At 41.6% G+C, this 13,455-nt stretch overlaps 1 protein-coding gene across 6 annotated transcripts in view; it reads left to right on the top strand.

The window, feature by feature from the left end:
* Cdk8 (cyclin dependent kinase 8) overlaps positions 1–8,414 on the top strand; it is a 63,074-nt gene extending 54,660 nt beyond the window's left edge. For 5 of the 6 annotated variants that reach the window (XM_051205519.1, XM_051205521.1, XM_051205518.1 and 2 more), the window contains 5 exons: positions 1,032–1,104; positions 5,082–5,179; positions 5,736–5,814; positions 5,932–6,090; positions 7,144–8,414. In XM_051205519.1, the coding sequence (XP_051061476.1) occupies positions 1,032–1,104; positions 5,082–5,179; positions 5,736–5,814; positions 5,932–6,090; positions 7,144–7,269 (535 nt within the window). In that variant the 3' untranslated portion in view covers positions 7,270–8,414. The remainder of the gene's footprint in view (positions 1–1,031; positions 1,105–5,081; positions 5,180–5,735; positions 5,815–5,931; positions 6,091–7,143) is intronic. The other variant, XM_051205516.1, reaches the window with a different exon arrangement.
* The last annotated feature ends 5,041 nt before the right edge of the window (positions 8,415–13,455 follow it).

The raw sequence follows: 13,455 nt of genomic DNA, 5'->3' as shown, positions 1-13,455 counted from the left end.
AAGAATTTTACTTACTTATAAATACTGTTATGATGTTAGTTCTCATTTTGTAAGATAATAACTTGACAGAGAGAGGACTCTCATCAGTAGCTGATTTTGAGATGAGGGAAGATCAGTTCATTTCTTTCCATATTCACTATGTTCTGGAAGCCAGATAGTAGTAGGAAGTACCACAGCTTTAAAAAAAAAAAAAAAAAAAAAAAAAAAAAATGCAAACCTTGCTGGTGGGCATTTGCCTACCCATTTAAAGTGTATAGAATTGAAAGCAAGTATTAATTAGGGAAAAGTGAGTTTTTCACTTTACTTAGCTATAAGATCAGGGGTAGGCAAAATCCAGTATTTATTTATATATATATAGTGAATTTTAACCTTATACAGCTAAGGCTGAGTTAAACCTTTGGTGCAAAAGTTATTTAAAATAGTTATTAAGATAAAATTCATATAGGAAAAATACTATCCACGTTGTATTCATGAAATTGTCTTGAATTCCATCATCAGTACCCATTCTGGAGTGACTAGTATGGTTCAGTTGGTATAGTGCTTGCTTAAGGTGCACCAGCACTAGACTTGCTGGCACATGCCTGCAATCCCAACAGTAGCATCAGATGTTCAAGGTCATGCTCAGCTTTGTAGTGAACTTGAGACCAGTCTGGGATACATGTTACCCAGTCTCAAGAGAAAGAAAAAGAAAAAAATTAACAAGTCGTTATAGGTGTGGTGGTGCACACCTATAACCTCAACACTTGGTATGGGAGCAGGCTGGTGAAAGCTTCAGGGCCATACCACATTGAGTTGGAGGCCAGCTTGAGCTACATGAAACCCTACCTCAAAATCCAAAACATGCAAAGACTAGTGTGGATATCGAATGAAGTCTAAAATTGGCTTAATGCTGCTGTTTTATGATGCTCAAGTGTCTTTGATAATGTGTTCCTTATTGGTTATGATCAAACTAGTTGTGTGTGGGAAGCTATCAGCCAATGTACAACTCAGCTCTGATCTAATGTGGATGTTTCGTGGTGTTTCTCTTTCAGGTACACCAACTGCAGCCTTATCAAGTATATGGAAAAGCATAAAGTTAAACCTGATAGTAAAGCATTCCACTTGGTAAGCCTGAGAAAGCAGCAGAATGAAACCAGTGGTCACTTAGCACTCCTGCCACTCAGAAATCATTCTAATCATTGTTCTGCACTTGAGGTCTTTTAATGTATTTCTGGGAATGAAATCCAAGTCATTGTCCTCCTTAGTTGAACAATACCTATAGTTTTATACTGTCAGCTACTTCAAGATGGTCAAAATTTTAATCCTGGGTTACCTAATCAAATTAAGTCTTGAAAGCCCTTTGCTATTCCATTTTCTGAAGGGATGGCATGTTGTTGTGTAAATAGTCACAGGCTAAACTCTAAAAAAGCCAGCACCCTAGTAGGGTGGTTGGATCTAGCTGTTGCTCACTTTGCTTATAGCAAAGTGTCCATTGTGATACTATAACTGGAATGCATATAAAAAGTTTAGGGAAGCATGTGCTTTGCTTGGCCTAAGATTCTTTAAAATGTGTTCTGGAATACTCTTAGATGGGGATTCCTTGACTTTCCTCATAACAGCTATAAACCGTGGGGCAAACCGCTCTTCCTGATCTGCTTATGCTTTTTCTTTTCCCTCCAATATTTCTACTTCTCTGTCATCCTTGGCTGTTACATCATATTTTGCAAAGCGGTGCTCAACTTGCCATGTTGCCACATGATGATGATTTCTTCAAATGTATTTGCAACAGGACCCAAATTGGGAAATTAAGTAAAATCCTTCAAGATCCAAGATATATTGATCCTAACAAAATATTGGTGGATGGAAAGGTGTTATTGGATTGCCATGCTCATCCCCAAGTCCCATGCCTTCCTTACAGTTTAAGACTACTGGAACCTGAGAGATTGTCCTTGTAGCTTATGCATTGATTTTTTTTTTTTTAATTGTTTATTGTAATTCTGGGCTTTAACCCCAGGGCCCCATGTGTGTATGTATGCTTTACTTCCAGGCTATACCCCAGTTCTGTCTGATTTTATTGGTGTGAGCTGCCATAATTATTAATAATCTCCATCTCATCCAGAAGTTCTGATTTAATCCTACTGAAAGTGTTGTGGTTTTTTGTTTTGCTTGTTTGTTTGGTCTTTCAAGACAGGATTTCTCTCTGTTGCCCTGGCTGTTTGGAACTTTTCTCTGGAGGCCAGGCTGGCCTCAAACTCAAAGAGATTCACCTGCCTCAGTCTCCCAAGTGCTGGAATTAAAGGCATGAGCCACCACTGCCCGACTAAATGTTGGTATCTTAAAGAACAAACCCAAAAGACTTCTTCCTTTCTAATATACTTCCATGGAAATGATTAAAGATCATTAAATTAAGTGAGTTTTACTGTCCCTGCATTTAAAAATATTTTATGGCCTTTTATCCTTTATGAGTCATCACCACGTAAATCTCAATGAATCTATTAATTTCTTACTTTGCAAACCAAGTCCAGCTTGAAGCAGCTGGAAACTTGTTGGAAATATAAGTTGTTAGGTTCCTGTTCACATCTGTCTGTGGGGCTCTGGGCACAGGGCTCAGCTCTCCACTGTCAGGCTGTGGGAACAGGGCCCAGTTCTGTCTGCCAGGCTCTGGGAACAGGGCTCAGTTCTCTTTCAGTTAGGCTTTTTTTTTTTTTTTTTTTTTTAATTTATTTTATATTCTGATTCCAGTTCCTCCCACTCTCTCCTCCTTCCTCCCATCCACTCCTCAGAGAGGGTAAGGCCTCCCCAAGGAAGTCTACTAAGTCTGTCCTATCATCTAGCTGAGGCAGGACCAAGGCACCTCTCCACCTCCACCCCATGTGTCTAGGTTGAGCAAGGTATCTCTATATAGAATGACCTCCACTAAGTCAGCTTGTGCATTAGAGTTAGATCTTGGACCCAGTGGCCTCATACACTGCCCAAGCCACACCATTGTTACCTGTGTTAAGGGGCTTAGTTCAGTCCTATGCCAGTTCCCCAGCTGACAGTCACTGATCTCTTACTAGCTCAGGTCAGCTGATTCTGTGGGTTTTCCCATCATGATCTGACTCCTTTGTTCATATTATTGCTTACACCCTCACTTCGATTGTACTCTAGGAGCTTGGCCCTCTGCATCTTCTTCCATCTGTTTCTGGAAGAGGAATCTAGCTTACCTGGTGTTGTGGATTGTAGGCTGGGTATCTTTTGCTTTATGTCTGGTATTCACTTATGAATAAATACATAATATATTTGTCTTTCTGGTCTGGGCTACCTCATTCAGAATGGGTTTTTTTGTTTTTTGTTTTGTTTGTTTTGTTTTCTAGTTCTGTCCTTTTGCCTGCAAATTTTAGGATGTCATTGTTTCTGACCACTGAGTAGTAGTACTCCTTTGTATAAATGTACATTTTCTTTATCCATTCTTCAGTTGAGGGGCATCTACGTTGTTTCCACGTTCTAGCTATTACAAATCATGCTGCTATGAACATAGTTGAACAAATGTCCTTGGGATATGAATGTGCTTCCTTTAGTTATATGCCCAACAATGTTATTGCAAGGACTTGAGATAGGTTGATTCCTAATATTCTGAGAAATCACCATACTGATATCCACAGCAGCTGTACAAGTTTGCACTCCCACCAGCAATGGAGGTTTATTCCCCTTTCTCCACATCCCCTTCAGCATAAGCTGTCATTGGTGGTTTTTGATCTTAGCCATTCTGACAGGAGTAAGATGTTTTGATTTGTATTTCCCCTATCTATGACTAAGGTTGTTGAACAGTTCCTTAAGTGTCTTTCTGCCATTTGATAGTTCTGTTGGGAATTCACTATTTAGTTCTGTACCCCATTTTTTAATTGAATTATTTGGTGTTTTGATTTCTAGTTTCTTGAAATTTTTGTATATTTTGGAGATCAGCCCTCTGTCAGTTGTGGGGTTGGTAAAGATATTTTGCCTTTCTGTGGGAAGCCATTTTGTCCTGTTGACCGTGTTCTTTGCTTTACAGAAGTTTTCCAGTTTCAGGAGGCCCCATTTATTGTTGCTCTCAGTGTCTGTGTTACTGGTATTATATTTAGGAACTGGTCTCCTGTGCCAATGTGTTCAAGACTACTTCCCATTTTCTCTTTTATGAGGTTCATAAAAGAGATGGATAGATTTGTGTTGAGGTCTTTGATCCATTTGGACTTAAGTTTTGTTCATGGTGACATTTGCACTTTGAGAACAGGGCTCAGCTCTCAATTTAAAAAACAAAATCCTTGCAACCATTGTGTGGCACATTGAAGTCTGCTGAACATCAGGGTGTTTCAGGACTTCCTATATCACATTAGGAATAAACATTGCCAGAAGGCATGAAACCTAGAGGCGCTGCATTTCCATACTAATGTGGTATCTCTGGATGTAGCAAGGACGCGGCACTCAGTGTACTACATTACTCACTTACATTGTGCTCTCTTTATAAAGAACTATCACAATTGCTTAACCATATATTCACTTAATACTGAAAACAAGCTGTGGTAGTTTGTACTATTTTTATTCTCCTCCATCTGGACAGATACAGTTATGAAGAGGTGAACTGACCTGCCAGGTACTCTCAAACAGTAAATTCGGAGTCAGGGTTTGGAATGAGCAGTTGAGCTCCATACACCTCTTAAGTACTTGATTACCGGGTATAGCTATGAAAAAAAAAATTTTTTTTTTAATTATAATGCAGCTATGCTGTATTTGGATAGAAATCTGGCTGCATGTGGTTTGTGCATTGTTTATATTGCAACACTTTCTCCTCTTATAAGAAAAGCAGTAGGAAATGCAAGTTTAGTCATTCTAAATTGTGTGGATAATGAGGGGGGAAAGCCCTGGGGAACGTCAGGAGGTGAAAGTGTAGTCACCATGAGATGATTTTGTGTGCTGTTGCATTAATTATTGTGTTTTGTTACTGATAATTTGGGAGAATAAATACCATTCATGTTATAGTGTTAGTTTGTAGAAACATGCCACCCTCAACGGGTAAGCTTAGGGCAGCACACTAATGTTTTTGTGGGAGCATGCACTGATAATTCTGTGACTTGTGATTTCAGCTTCAGAAGTTGCTCACTATGGACCCAATAAAGCGAATTACCTCAGAGCAGGCCATGCAGGACCCCTACTTCCTAGAAGACCCACTACCCACGTCAGAGTAAGTAGTGGATTTGCTGACTTCCTGAATGTTGGCATTTTTAAAGTGTTCTTCCTCTTAGTTGTCACATTAAGTTGCCTTGCCTCTGAGGGACCCGAAGAAACTGAGCTTTACTGCTTTAGTGTGCCATTTTGGGTCTTTGTGGTTCAAAGGCAATGCTGAAATGGATTCCTTTCATTGGTCAGCCACTTACTAGTGATGGGTTCACTCTGCTGTGGCTCCTACTCACTGGCTGCACTCAGGCTCTGGTGTTCCTAAATAAACTCATGTTCTCTTTACTGTCTTTGCTAAAACACTGAGCAGTGGTAGAAACTTTGTTTGCACCAATGAAACTGTCCTGTTGGGTGATTATTGATTATGGTTACAGTGAAGTACCTTCAGACCACCTGCTGCGTGTCATTGATTAAAGGATTCTTTGCATCATATTTGCATGAAAGATGCTTGTATCTGTAGCTATGGAGACCAAGTGCTGGCTTCTTAGAAAGTCACCTAAGCGAAGCACTGGGAAATAGCAGGCAGCACGTGAGATGGCTCTTTTCTTTTCTCTTGTGAATAGTGTTTTTGCCGGTTGTCAGATCCCTTACCCCAAACGAGAATTTTTAACAGAAGAAGAACCTGACGACAAAGGAGACAAAGTAAGTATTAAATTACAGTTTGCAGTGCCTTCTTTGTGGCCACCTTTGTGACCTTTGGGATGTGGCTACCTTTGGTTCTCCTTCTGAGTTGAACTGTTTTCTGTTTAACCAATTGAGAAGAACCAGCAGCAGCAGCAGGGCAATAACCACACTAATGGAACTGGCCATCCGGGGAACCAGGACAGCGGCCACGCACAAGGGCCCCCCTTGAAAAAAGTGAGAGTTGTCCCTCCTACCACTACCTCAGGTGGACTCATCATGACCTCCGACTATCAGGTACTACAATTGTCTCATACTGACCTGCTGTTCTGGGCTTCTAAAGTGTGGCCTAAAGTAGTCTTGGTGTACCTGTTAAAGTACATCAGCATGGAGTGTCACAGGTATGGAAGAATACAGACATGGAGAGTAGAAAGCCCCGTAACTTGAGACCTCTGTGGCATGTTACAGAGCGTCTGCTGGGGCCGGGAGACAGGGCATCAAGCAAAGCACTCCCACATGAGCATTCAGACTCCAGCATCCATGTAAGTGCTTGATGGCTTGGTGGCCCAAGGCAGACAGGATCCTAGTCAAGTCAGTGAGTTCTGGGTTCAAATGAGAGACCTTGCTTCAGTATAAAGTGGAAAGTAATCAAATTAGTATCAACTTCGGTACACACAGCACACCACCCACCTCCGAAAACACGTGGCTTCAGTGTTTTTCACCTGTAAAATGAAATTGGAAAGTCCTCTTAGACATGATGTGTGTAGCACAGAAAGCCAAACTTGATGAGTGGCTACTTTGTTTCTGAATGGTGTAGAAGCGTAATGGAGAGCAGACACTTTCACTCCTAGCCTTCTCACTTCGGGTTAGCTTTGAATAGGAGATCTAGAAGTTGTCTATGTCTTCCATGTAAAAAGGGAGGTATCTCTGCCTCCCAAGTTCTGGATTGCAGATAGCTGCCATACCTACTGGCTTTTACGTGGATTCTGGATATCCAAACTAAGGTCCTCATGCTCATGTCACAAGATATGATAAAATCTCCCCAGCATATAAATTAGTGTCTTTTATGTCCTATATTTGACCTTCCTAAAGAGAAGCTAATGTTGGAAGACTTGAGGTTTTATTTGCTTTTGTATGGGCCAGTTGTGGGTTTTTTTTTTTTTTTTTTTTTTTTTTTTTTTTGTTGCTGTTGATTTGCTTTTATTATTTTAATTCTAAAGCTAGTACCTTTAGCAGAAAGTTTCCATCTTTGCTTCCTTGGAACAGTGCTTCAATCCCATCAGCCTTGCTGGCATGGGGCCAAGCTAATGAGAAGTTCCTGAATCACATTTTTCCCTTTCTTCTTTCCAGCGTTCCAATCCACATGCTGCTTATCCCAACCCTGGACCAAGCACATCACAGCCCCAGAGCAGCATGGGATACTCAGCTACCTCCCAGCAGCCTCCACAGTACTCCCATCAGACACATCGGTACTGAGCTGTGCTGGAGTCTTGTCAGTGCACTGTTGCTCATGCTGTGGGGCTGGCTGCAGCATTCTACGGGAACCTGGTGTGGGCCATGCGAATGTACTGTACAACCACATCTTCACAATGTCCAGTAGCCAAGTTCCACCAGTGTCACAGATTGGGATGGTAGCTTCCAGGTTGTACCTAAGTTTGGAGTTAGACTTGAAAAGAAAGTGCTAGCACAGTTGTGTCGTGGGTTTGCTACTTCCATAGTTTACTTGACAGGGTTCAGACTGACCAAGCATAGTTTTCAGTGACAGTCTGTAGCAGTTGAAGCTGTGAAATGTGCTAAGGCAAGCATTTGTCCTTGTGTGTGGTGACTTTCAGTGTAACAGCGTTATCTGACCAATAGTACACACAAGACGCAAGGTTTAACTGGTACTTGAAACACAGATTATGTTAACAAAATAACAGAATTTAAAAGATTATTTTGGTACACCTTTCTTTTTAGTGTCTTATCAATGGGTTGATTCATCTTCTACAGAAATCAGTGTTTTATGACCAAGAATATTGCTTGGATTGTTTTGAAAGTACACAAGAATCGCATAGTTTCTACTGACAGGTTTCAGAACTCCCAAAGATTAATTTCCAACTTAGAGGTTTGTTTTTATTGTCAACCTATGACTTGACTGGTCTTAAAGCTGCTATTTGATAGTAATTAAATATGTTGTCATTGATATAAACCTATTTGGTTCAGCAAACAAACTGAAATGATTGTCACAGACAGTGTTTTATTTTTCTCATTGGTGTTGCTGATTTGTGAGCATGCTTTCTGATGAAAAAAGCATGAGTGGTAACCTCCTTAAAAAGGCACGGCATCCAGTTCACATTCTTTTGTTCTGATTTAAAGCTGGGTAGTATAGTGCTCTTTAAACTTTGTTCAGTTGACTTTCTTTTTAAAAAGTTGTTCACACATTTTTTTTTAGGGTGCCCTTACTTCAGCAAAGGAAAAGGAGTAGGAGAGCCTTAGAATTTTTGAGGGGAAAATAAAAAGCTATAACATACAACGTACTGTATCAAACTATTTTACATGAATGACACAAGTATTCTGAATAAAAAAATTGAACATTGTTAAAAACAAGGTGTTATGTAATAAATTTATTTTTCATAAATCAATGTATGGAGTCAGCTATATTTTTCACACTCACAAAGAGCCTTTGATGTAATTTTAAAACGTGGCTCTTCCCTGTTACGTATTGTTGATGTCTGTGTTCTGGTTGTGCTGTGGAGTGATGGTTAGGCTGAGGTATGGACTCTGGGCAGCTGCTTCGGCCTGTAATGCAAGGAAACCCTGCTCCATCCCCTTACCCTTTGTTCCTGCGCCAAGGTGAGAGACGAGGACTTAAAACTAACAGATCTTTTCTCAGAATCTGAACCCATTCCTGTAAAAACATTATAGAACATTTCAGCAATCGAGGAATCGAATCACTACATTGATATGCCTGACCACAACAGTAAGGGGTTTGGTTTTTAAGGGATGGCATTTTGACAACTTTTTGTTTGTTTCGAGACAGGGTCTCTCTGTATAGCCCTCACTGTCCTGGAACTCACTTTGTAGACCAGGGCTGGCTTAAAATCACAAAGATCCTTGAGTGCTGGGATTTAAGTGTATGCCGCCACCACCTATGGAGTGGCATTTTGAGTTTTTTCACCCCAGTTCACTCCCACACTGTGTGCCTTTGATCTCTCAGCTCCCCTCCTTAGCCATCTCATGCTTTGAGTACACAATGGAGTTAAAGCCTCCTGTGACTATGGTGTGGCTCTGGCCACCTTACCTCACTGTGCTTCTTATGTCCCATCCACTTGGTCTGCTAAGTGGCCTAGAAGCTCTGTGGATATGAGGGCCGTCTGTACATTCCCCTCAGGATCTAGTTCCAGAGACTGATTCAGTAGGACTTGGGTGGATTGGAAATGCAGCTCCTTTATTAACAAATTTCCCTAGTTCTTAGATGTCAGTCTGAGAAGTGTGTTAAGAATGACCATTCTGTGGGCCTGAGGAGATGACTCAGCAGTTCAGAGCACTGGCTGCTCTTCTGGAGGACCCAGGTTCAGTGTCCAGCGCCCTTAAGTCAGATCACAGCCATTCATAACTACAGTCCCAGATGTCCCTTTCTGGGCTCCATGGGTACTGCACACATGTTATGTACACTTGGGTAAAACATTTATTTAAAAAAAAGACTACTGCAAAGCCACTCATCTCCATAATGAGCAAGAGATTGAGCCACAGCAGCACTTAAGTGACATGAGGGAGGGGCTTTCTGTACTGACAACCCATCAACTTTTTCTCCTTGTTCCAGAACCAAAACCTTTGTAACAAGCTCTACACTGATGCCAGAATGCCCAGGAGCTGTTCTTAATTGCCTGAATTTCCCTATCATCACTCACTCCCTGAGTGAGTTTGTCCAATCTTGTGTTAAAACATGGTGGTGGCTACCAGGTTGACATATTCAGCCTGCTTGCTTTCTGAGCTTCCATTTCCTTTATGTAATTGTGTCGGTTACAGATGACACCATTCCTTATGATCATACATACCAGCTCACTGTATCCCATACCTCAGTTTTATTTTGCTGTGTAGCATTTATCACCTGACTGGCCAAGTCTTTTTCCCATGGAATGGAAGCTTCTTAAGAACAGTTCCTATCACATTGCATCCATATTGCTCCTGGATAATGTCATGCAGGCTTGTGACTTTGTTAGGCTTGTGATCCCAACATTTTCTGGCCAAACCCACCTGTCCTAACTGATCCATTGCTATTAGTTATGCTAAGTGCAAAAATGCCAGACCACTCTCTACTCTCTGCATCCTCCATACTCAACCATGTCCCAGGGTCTATCCCACTAGAGGGCCAGACAAAATCCAGCGTTACCTTTTCCTCACATGCTCGTACGTCTATTTCAGATGTATGGTCTGTAGTTTAGCTTTATGATAGCATTCAATAAAACTGAATTTCAAGTTTGGATCTTTTCCAAGGCTACCTATTCACAGTACAACCCTCTCCCTGGGCACTGAGCAGCAGTGGGGATAATCTAGAAAAGCAGTGATTGTAGCCTGGCCCAGTAAAAGTGGTAAAGATAGAAGTGTGAACAAAGATGCCTCTAGCCCTCAGATTGAATTTCATCCTGATAAAGCTGTCCTGAGTAATACACACATGGAAATCACGTTGAACACACCATACTTAAACCAGCCTAGCTTAGCAAGGACGCTACACTGAAGGCTTTTGTCTTGTGACCATGTGGCTAACTGATAATTACTCCATTAACCTACCCCTATTCCCTCATCTCCCACAGGCTTCTAAACACAACAGACCACATGAACATTTTAATGCTGACACCATGTCTGTCCTCTGCTCATAACCCTCCGATGCATGTCGTAAAAGCAAAGGCCTTACTGTACCTGACAAGCACCTACATACCGTAGTGCCTTCCTTCTTGTGTCTGTCTTCAGATACCCCAGCCCTGCTGCAACTTGCAAGCTCTCAGGGCTGCCATGCATTGCTTTGTTTTGCTTCTTTTACTCCATTCTGTCCTCCTCTACTGCCCTCAGTGCATTCTTTTCCCATTGCCAGATTTGCTTTTCCGTAGACTGTTTCATAGCAATAGCAGCCACACCCTATATTCTTCCTCTCCAACAGAAGAGAAATTTCAGAGGACAGTCTTAATCCTAGCAACTAAAAGTTGCCAGAGTCTAAGTGCAATGTCCCACGTGTTGGAGCCCCACTTGATTTCTAGCTGACGGTACTGCATTGGTGGTGATATGGGGCCTTTAGGGTGAAGGTTCAATGCTTCAGGGTAGTTGGCTCTGCTCTGCTCCAGGCCTGAGCTCTCACAATCACACACCTGAGTAGGAGCTTTTCCTACCACCATGCCTCCCACTATGATAGAAAGCATCCTTACACCTGACAAAGCCTTCCTCTTGGGTTGTTTCTGCCACACACTCTTGTTACAGGGGTGAGACAGTCTGTTTGGTAATCTACTTTGGGTGTCAAATAGCATCTCAAACTGACGCTGTTCAAAAGAACTGTGCTGACCATGGAGACTTCAGTTTGTTTTTGTGGAATGGGAAAAGCTATACACAGGATTGAATACTTACTCAAATACAGAAGTGAGTCGTGTCCCTGTTTCCTGAGGCTCTCACCACTATCACCACTTTTATGTCCTGAACAACTACAGGGCCTAAATTCAGTGTTCCTGCCTCCTTGAACTCTGCAAGTGGAGTTCTTGAAAGTCATGGTGTTGAACCACATTTATTACTTAAAAATGAAATCCCTCATTGTCACTAGCCATGGGAGACATAAAGGTGATCTTGCATTTAGGGACTGAAGTATTGAATGCTTGGAATTTACAACAGGAAAGTGAGACTGTTGTTTACAAACTTTAGATACGCCTTTAAAATTGCTGTATACAGACCTCCCTCTTGTTTTCAGTTTTCTAAAAAGGACTAAGTGTGTATAATGTCGTGGAGGTGCCATTAAGATATGTATGAAAAATTTCACTTACCAACGAACAAAAAGAATAGGAAATTTAAAACAAGGCATGCTGTAAGGAGATAAACTGTGATCAATCTCAACACACATAATTGACAGGAGAGTTGGATAATGAACAACAGCTGAGGCAGGTGGAACATGAAAAAGGTCACTCTGTGCCTCAAGGCATAGTTTCCAGAACACAAGTGTGCTCATCCTCGCTCACTTTGTTCAGTCAACACACAAATTAGTTGATCAGTACAAAGAGGGTTGGTCTAATGAATAGGTATTCTGTGAAAATCCAAATGGCAACCCTGGAAGCTGAGTGAAGATGAGAGCTCTGTTTATGTCTGAAGTGTCACAATTTAATATTTCAGGGCATAAACCCCATGATTGATAGACTTCAGGAAAGTTCCATATTTGTAGAAAGGACTTAAGTTGTTCCTTCCATTTCTTATGTAGCTGCAATATGGGCATAGCCATGTGCATTGGACCTTGGCAGAGAACCAGCTTCCTGTGGAAGCTGCAGGAGACAGATGACATGGAACCATATGGTACAAATAAGAGTGCTGCACTATCAAACACTCAAGGAAAATGTCAGAAGTCAGTCTGTCTGTTTTTCGAGCCAGGGTTTCTCTGTATAGTCTTGCCTGTCTTGGCACTCACTCTATAGACCAGGCTGAAAGAGATCACCTGCCTCTATCAAGTGCTGGGATTAAAGGAATGTGCCACCACCACTAGAAATCAGCCTTAAGAAGGAGCATCAGAAGATGCCAAGAAAGTGATGTTTGAGACTTGAGAAAAACATGAATAGTGTAAGAAATGCCTGAAGTCTGATGTGTGAGCGGAAGCAGCACAGGTGTCAAGATCCAGCTTGGATGTACTGGCGAAAGAATGGGAGCTTGTGTGCCAGAGGAGAATGAATCTGTGGGTGTGGATGAGAGCTGAGGGGAGGCAGAGTGAGCATTATCCCACACTGGGACATGTATCCTGACCAATTTGGGGAAAAGGGCATCATTAAGAATACATGCCTGCAGGTTTGGGAGGTGGTCACACCAGTTACACAGGACAAGGGACTCTTTCAGATGTCAATGGCAAGATGATTGAAGCCAGAGAATGAACATCTTCAGCTACGAAACTTTCTTCACCAGCTGTCCCCAAATCCTCCCAAGTAAAATAATTTTTTTTAAATCTGCCTTCCCAAGGCAGGCATGATGGTGCACACCTTTAATCCCAGCACTTGGGAAACAGAAGCAGGCAGATTTCTGTGAGTTCAAGGCTAGCCTGGTCTACAAAGCAAGTTCCAGGACATCCAGGGCTGTTTATAGAGAAAACATGTCACAAAGACAAAACAATGGAAAAAATGTTGCCTTCTCTGACCACTGCCATCTATCATGTAGCTTTCTGACTTCCTCTCTGCCTCTTACCTTGGCCATTTCATCCACCTAGTGATGGTTCCTCAGAGACTTAAATGAGCAGAGCCCAAAACTTGCCAAATTTCATAAGAGATGTGGATGTAAGCATCCAAGAAGCCCTCTTCCAAACAGAGTTAACTCAAATATCTATATAAAATACACAGAAGGAGAAGTAACCTGTCATATACAAGGAATCATCAATAAGCTGATTCTCAGGAAACTTTAATGTCTAGAAAGTCAGTAGATTGAAAAACTTTAAGTCCTAAAATAAAATCCACA

The sequence above is a fragment of the Phodopus roborovskii genome, unplaced genomic scaffold, assembly GCF_943737965.1.
Source record: "Phodopus roborovskii unplaced genomic scaffold, PHOROB, whole genome shotgun sequence".
In the NCBI taxonomy this organism is placed as follows: domain Eukaryota; kingdom Metazoa; phylum Chordata; class Mammalia; order Rodentia; family Cricetidae; genus Phodopus; species Phodopus roborovskii.
Note: the sequence above shows the minus strand (reverse complement) of the source record. Positions and strands in the feature narration are given on the sequence as shown.